The 2530-nt window shown below is 38.3% G+C and overlaps 1 protein-coding gene across 4 annotated transcripts in view; it reads left to right on the top strand.

Moving 5' to 3' along the window:
• The window catches only part of Med1 (mediator complex subunit 1), a 38284-nt gene that overhangs the window by 8136 nt on the left and 27618 nt on the right, over nucleotides 1–2530 (top strand). For all 4 annotated transcript variants that reach the window (XM_004633700.2, XM_023718080.1, XM_023718079.1 and 1 more), the window contains one exon: nucleotides 2202–2280. In XM_004633700.2, the coding sequence (XP_004633757.1) occupies nucleotides 2202–2280 (79 nt within the window). The remainder of the gene's footprint in view (nucleotides 1–2201; nucleotides 2281–2530) is intronic.

The following is a 2530-nucleotide window of genomic DNA, read 5'->3' as shown; positions in this document are numbered from 1 at the left end:
GGGCTGTGATTCACTACTCTAAGCTCATCAATCTGGTTTTCATTGTACAGAAATTCCTTTATTTAAAGGGAATGCAGCCCAGTAGTGCATGCCTGTAATCTCAGCACTCTTGAGAGGCTGAGGCAGGAGGATCAATCATTGGGAGTTCCAGACTGGCCTGGGCTATAAAGTGAATTCAAGGCAGTCTGAATTGCATAGTAAGACCCTGTCTCAAAGAAAGACCAGGACTGGGGAAATGGCTCAGTGGAATAAGCACTTCCCTGGCAAGCGCAAGGACCAGAGTTCAATCCCTGGTTCCACTGAGGAGAAGGAAAAAAAAAAAAAAAAATGCAGATTGTTATAACCTGTGCAGTTGATTCCAATTTTGTAACTTTATTAACAAGGACTATTCGGTATAAGCTGACAACTTAAACTCCATCTTGTAACAAGCTTTGTAACTTCCATTTTGTAAAACCTTGATTTGTTTTGTAAAAAACCCCCCACCCATGCCTTCACTGAAGAATGTGACTATTTAAAGAAAGTGTTTCTCAGCATTTGGAGAGAAGATAAGAAATGTCCTCAAAATTCTGCAAAATGAGTTAAACTGTCCTTCCTATGGGAACAAACAGATAACTTAAAAATGGGTGAAACTGACATCAGATGTCCTTCCCACTACCAGAACATAAACAATGCCTGAGCCAAATAAGGACATATTCCTGTAGAGTTTGCAAAATGTGACCTCATCTATGGGAACAAAGAGTTAACCCTCGGTCATGACTAACTCAAAATAAGCTTTGTAAAATCCCCCCTCCTCTCTTTGCTCTTGTGGTTTTTCCCTTTAAAAACTGCATCACCTGGACTAAACACACACCTACTTGGAGACAAGAATACTGCTGCTGCTGAGCTCAGCAGTTTTAAGCACTTTTAAGTTTGAGTCTGGTTTTTGATTTTTGGGTTACAACACAGATTATGAATAAGTCAGTTTTTCTGTTTTTTCTTTTTGATGGTACCTGGGATCAAACCCACTTGTGCTTGCCAGGTGGGTGCTTATGCCACTGAGCTATCTCCCGGCCCAGATGCTTATGACAGTGGAATTAGAACTTTATTTAGGGCATGGAAAAACCTGAAATACTATCCTTGGACCAAAAGCTATTCATATTTCTGGGTTTTGGGGTACTGGAATGTGTTGCAGAGAAAAACTTCTTTGCATAGAGCTAGAAAAAGTATGTAAAGATTTTGCTCTTTGGGAATCATTTTTTCTGAACTACATATTTAAGAGTTTGACTACGATTAGGTTACATTTCTTAGATTGCCTGTGGATTACCTTATTATACAGATATTCCTCATGATTCCTTTTAGCAGTGGTTCAGAGCACCAAGGTGGACTGTTCAGATTTACTTTTTTTTTTTTAGCACTTCTGTGCATCTTGTTTAATAGAGCCTCAATATCATATATACACATGTGTATGTATTTATACACACACACACACACACACACACATAAACATACCTTGTTTGTTATTTATCTGCTTTTTGCATTTTGAGACAGGGACTTGCTCTGCAATTCAGGCTCATCTTAAACTCATTGTGTAGCCCAGGTTGGCCTGTATCTCATGGCAGTCCTGCTGCAGCCTCTCAAGTGTGGGGATTAAAGGTGTGTGCCACCACACCCAGCTACATTGTTTATGCAGTACTTTGATTTTTGCTGGTTGTACTGTACAGTTTTTATGTTCTATTGTACATTATAGTGGTGCATGCAAGAGTTAAGCAAATAAAAGCAAAGTCATCAAGTTGGAGTTTCTTTGATTCTTTCTTTCTTTCTTTCTGAGACAGCCTCTCACTGCAGTTCAGACTGACCTTGGCTTTGACCTCACTTTGTTTGACCTCACTTTGTAGCCCAGGCTGGTTTCGAACTTGCAGTGATCCTCCTGCCTCAGCTTCCTGAATGCTGGGATGACAGGTTTGCACTACCACCCAAGGCTTCATTTTTTAAATTCTTCGTCATCTTTTCCCTGATGTTCATATTAGATCTGGGCATAAGTTTTTCTGCCATCTTAGATAAGAACATGTTTTCCTTTGGATGGATAGATACAATAACAGATGAATCTGTAGATGATATAGTATAGACTATCCTGAAGTAGTACTACTAATACAGTGAATATGTGTATCTGAAATGTTAATATTGGTTAATTTTTACTTCTGATGTTTTCTCCCTTGATACAGGAGAAGAGGGTTGTGATGAGTTCTGGAGGCCATCAACATTTGGTCAGTTGTTTGGAGACATTACAGAAGGCCCTTAAAGGTTTGTAAATACCTTTGAAATATGTTGACCCCACCAAACACCCAGCTTAATGAACACTATTTTATATTTACACTAGAAAATGTAAATTGAGGTAGGCTAGTTTGCTCTACTCAAGTAGCTGTTGCATTGATTTATGAAGTTTAAAGAGCTGTTTCTTGAACTTTGAAACATTTTTTATGGTATTTTAGAGGCTGATAGATTATAGAAGTGATATAGAATAAGGAAATTTTTTTTCTTTTTTTTTTTAATT

Source organism: Octodon degus, unplaced genomic scaffold, assembly GCF_000260255.1.
Source record: "Octodon degus isolate 3935 unplaced genomic scaffold, OctDeg1.0 scaffold00056, whole genome shotgun sequence".
NCBI classification, from domain to species: Eukaryota; Metazoa; Chordata; class Mammalia; order Rodentia; family Octodontidae; genus Octodon; species Octodon degus.
Note: the sequence above shows the minus strand (reverse complement) of the source record. Positions and strands in the feature narration are given on the sequence as shown.